At 32.3% G+C, this 3,962-nt stretch overlaps 1 protein-coding gene across 1 annotated transcript; it reads right to left on the bottom strand.

Moving 5' to 3' along the window:
* Window positions 1-2,282: 2,282 nt before the first annotated feature.
* On the bottom strand, window positions 2,283-3,352 carry LOC111404941. Its single transcript, XM_023033666.1, has 2 exons — window positions 3,257-3,352; window positions 2,283-2,739 (listed from the first exon to the last, which is right to left on the bottom strand). The coding sequence occupies exons 1-2, from the start codon at window positions 3,283-3,285 to the stop codon at window positions 2,439-2,441; spliced, it is 330 nt and encodes a 109-aa protein (XP_022889434.1). The 5' UTR covers window positions 3,286-3,352; the 3' UTR covers window positions 2,283-2,438.
* Between the last annotated feature and the right edge of the window lie 610 nt (window positions 3,353-3,962).

Below are 3,962 nucleotides of genomic sequence, written 5' to 3'. Positions count from 1 at the left end.
TTTTAACATATCTATTATAATTATGTTTTTGGTTTTTATAATATGTCATGCTTGATTTAATAGTATACTTTTTACTATTTTGATATCGTCTTTTATATATATATATATATCATAGGGTTTTCTTAAAAGAAAATCTTCTCTCTTAAGAAGGGAATGTTTGTATTTTATTATTATTTTCTCTTATAATTTTCACGTCTTTTTGTCTTTTCTTACAATTTTTAGGATCTTTTATCAAGAAATTCGAGCACTAAGAGATAGAAATCTTAGTGATTTGCTTCTTGATCTGTAAAGAGATGTTGCCTCTATTTCTATCTAATGCGGATAATATGGTGTTTCCTATAACAACTAATCTACCAATTCTTGATTTTCTAAACAAATATTAATAAACTCTTTAAAACTTTCTACTGAATAACAAAGAAAAGTAGATGCAAAACAATATATTTGTAATGGCATTAGAATATTTTACCGTTTAGCAAATTAATCTCTTCAGATACATTTTTTCTCACTCTCTCTTAGCTCTTTTCTTGACTTTCTAAAAAGGTTAAGACTAAAACCAAAAAAGATTTTTATCATTAGTTTCATTAATAAACAAATTATTATATTTATAGTCTTATTTCAATCCAAACAGTCAAATCTATTAGTTTGATTAATAAACAGATGATGTAACTTGCATAGATCGTAATTTGTAATTTTTTTGCTTAATTCTGAAACATAGATTGTTACATTATTTTCATATTTCAATGAACTAAGAATAGAAAAAAAAAAACGCATAACTACCATAATTTCAATAGATACACTTTTAAATTTGATAAAAATTAATGAAATCTTTCAAAAATTAGGTGGTAACATTTTGTGACCTATATTTGATCAAACATGTCCACTCACAATAAAACACAATTTATGACCTCGTGTAACAAATCAGAAATCACATAATTAACAAGTTACAAATCATTTATTAGTCACACCACACAATTAACTAGCCACAATCACTCTTCATCTCACTTCATCCCACCCACATGCCAAATTGTCGGCACTATCCACATTGTCGGCACCACCTGAAATTCACCACCACCTCCACCATCCATTTAAATCCGAGTGAAATAGTTAGCAATGGCATACTCTTGATCTTACCTCCGCCATCTCATGTATTACATTGCATAAAATGGAAATTAGGGACTCGGTGCATAAATTCCTCAAAATGACGTTAATCAAAATGATAACCAATCAAATTCCATGATGAACAAAATCAAGAATAAGAGAGAGAACAATGCTATGCTTACTGGGGAAAGAAATTTATAGAATTCCACTTGACAGATTTTCATTGGGTATTTGGGCAAAAAATCTAAAATAAAATAAAATGGATAATTCTCCATGTACATTATGGTATCCATAATGTACATGTTAAATTCCATTATTGGAGGGTTGAAAAAACAGTTTTTCAACTCTCTAATGATGTTATGTCACTTGTACGTGTGGCATAATCCAAATAAAATAAGTCAGAGGTGCTGCCATATCAATATTGTAAAGCTGTTTGGACAATTAATCTATACAAACAACTTAACTATAAGAGAAAATGACTTGACTATGCCCAAAAGTGTAACCTTGCCATTCATCTCGACAAACATGGTTCACTCCCTTTTTCTCATTTTTTTCTCTCTTTACCACCAACATAAAAAAGAATATTTTTCATAAATTCATTTCGAAATTGAACCCAAAAAGAAAATGGATTCAAAAAAGTGGCGATCAAGCATGGGAAGAAGAAAAAGATGGGCGGCATTTCCAGCGGCAGTGGTGGGAATGGTGGTGGTTACGGACAGCTCCTTAAATTTAACTAAGCGGAACGACATGTGGGCAATGGTATTAGTGGTGGTGGAGCAAGGGATGAAGAAGAAGTTGGGTAGCATTTTCAATGGTGGTGGTGGCGGAGGACAAGTGAAGTTGGAGACTAACGGAGTGTCAAGTGTGTATCTAAGTCGCACATAAATTCTGGGGTGGGCTATACCTGAATTTTGTAAGAATAAACTTAAATTTTAATTTTTGAAATGATGGACAATCGTCATGATCAAATCAAACCATGTACCTAGTAATGTAATTGACCTTTCAACCTAGATGTATTTTCAATTTTTATAAGTCTATTTAGGATAAATCATTCTTTGTCGAGCAAGTTATATCTTCTGCACTTTTATGTCCAAGTAAATAGCTTGTGTTATTACAAAGTGGTCAATAACCCTTAATCAGTTACTATAATATATAACGAAACTCAAAATGAAAAACTACTCATTATAGACAAGACATAAATATTATAAATTACAGTTACGTATTAATAATTTTGGTCCCCTAATCCAACATCCATAGGCTAACAGATGTTGTAAGAAACATAATTTATTTTAGCTAATTTGACTCATACAAACTTATTGCACGCATCAAGCATAAAAACATTAATCATTCACTGTTGCCAATTTTAAATTATAAGGTGGATCTGGTCTATCAACTCCCTCGCTGTTCCTTAACCAGTAAGTCCGATCAAAGGAGGCTGCATCAGTTGGGACGTCATCCATCACCCTTTCACGGCCTTTGGGACAGTATATTCCTGTACGAGGATGAGGTAACCAGCAAAGTAGTCCATCGCCCTCCTGCTGCCTCTTATCGCGGCCCTCTACTGATTCTTTCAATTTGATACCATTATATGACCCTTCAAGCTTGCTCATGCAACGTCCAATTCGTTTAACTTCAACCAGCCTGCACAAATACATTACGCGTTCGATTAGTGATGACAAAGTGGACGACACTCGATTAGATTTATGAGGCCTGGTGGGGTTGTCTTCGAAAAAGAGTCGTGCAGGATTTGGTACTATAGCCTGCAAAGCCAAAAATAAGCAAAATTCAAAATAATAATACATGGTCCTTGTCCGACCCAATTTCAGATTGGCATGTGAGCCAAAATTGATCAAGACTAGCCCTATACAAAACTTAGGACAACACATGCCCATAAGTGGGTACTTTTGTATCTCTTTCTACGATGATTGACTCGATTGACACCATTAATTATTTAGGCTGTTTTATTGGTTGTACACATGGATTTTTTGTCGGACAGTGTATAGGTGCCGTGGCAATTTTTCCCTTTTTTTGCCATCGGTCAATTAAAAATTGACCAGCGTCTTTGATTATTATTAACAATTGGACTTTACTAATAAAGAAAAAGTAACTTGAAAATAAATTATAAGCAAGAAAATTGTATAAACAGAGGATAATTAACCTAATAAGCGACGATGACTTGATCTTCATAATCCCAGCTCTGGCCTTGGCAATTGAGGGTAGTTTCAAACAGCTGCAGGACCTTTATATATATGCTAAAGAATAATTATATAAAGCCATTAATTAATTATACGCCATTTATTCAATTAATGTAGAATAAATTCTTTTCTTAATCTGGTGATCAATATTTAAAACAAATCAAAACAGCAAAGCAAAAGTAAAATTCCATCAATGTTTAGTAATCTGCAGATTCTTATAACTTGCGGTTATGAACAACTTACAAGTAATATTATAAAGAGGATGAGAATTATTACCATATATAATGTGCTTATTCATCGAGTAATCTTCAGTTTCTTGTCTATAAACACACACAGAGTATGTTTCTATTCGTGTGACTTCGACGTGCACTGTGTGGTGCTGTTCACTTATGTGTCCACTGCTTATTTAAGTGTTACTATAATTTGATACATGCAATCTCTAAGTGCTTGTTTGGTGGCAATTTTAAGTCAATTAAAATCAATTTTTTGACCGTTATTTTACTATTTCAACCGTTATTTTTGAATTTTTCTCTGATAAGTATGATCCACTTTATTTCTAACGATCAAAAAATCAATTCCCAAAATTTCCACCAAACAAGCACTAAGATTTACAATTTTTATCTACACACATACGTACTACCAATAACTTAAAATATTTTTTTTATAAAA

The sequence above is a fragment of the Olea europaea genome, chromosome 11 (genome assembly GCF_002742605.1).
Source record: "Olea europaea var. sylvestris chromosome 11, O_europaea_v1, whole genome shotgun sequence".
NCBI lineage: Eukaryota > Viridiplantae > Streptophyta > Magnoliopsida > Lamiales > Oleaceae > Olea > Olea europaea.
This window is presented reverse-complemented; position numbering and strand designations above follow the sequence as displayed.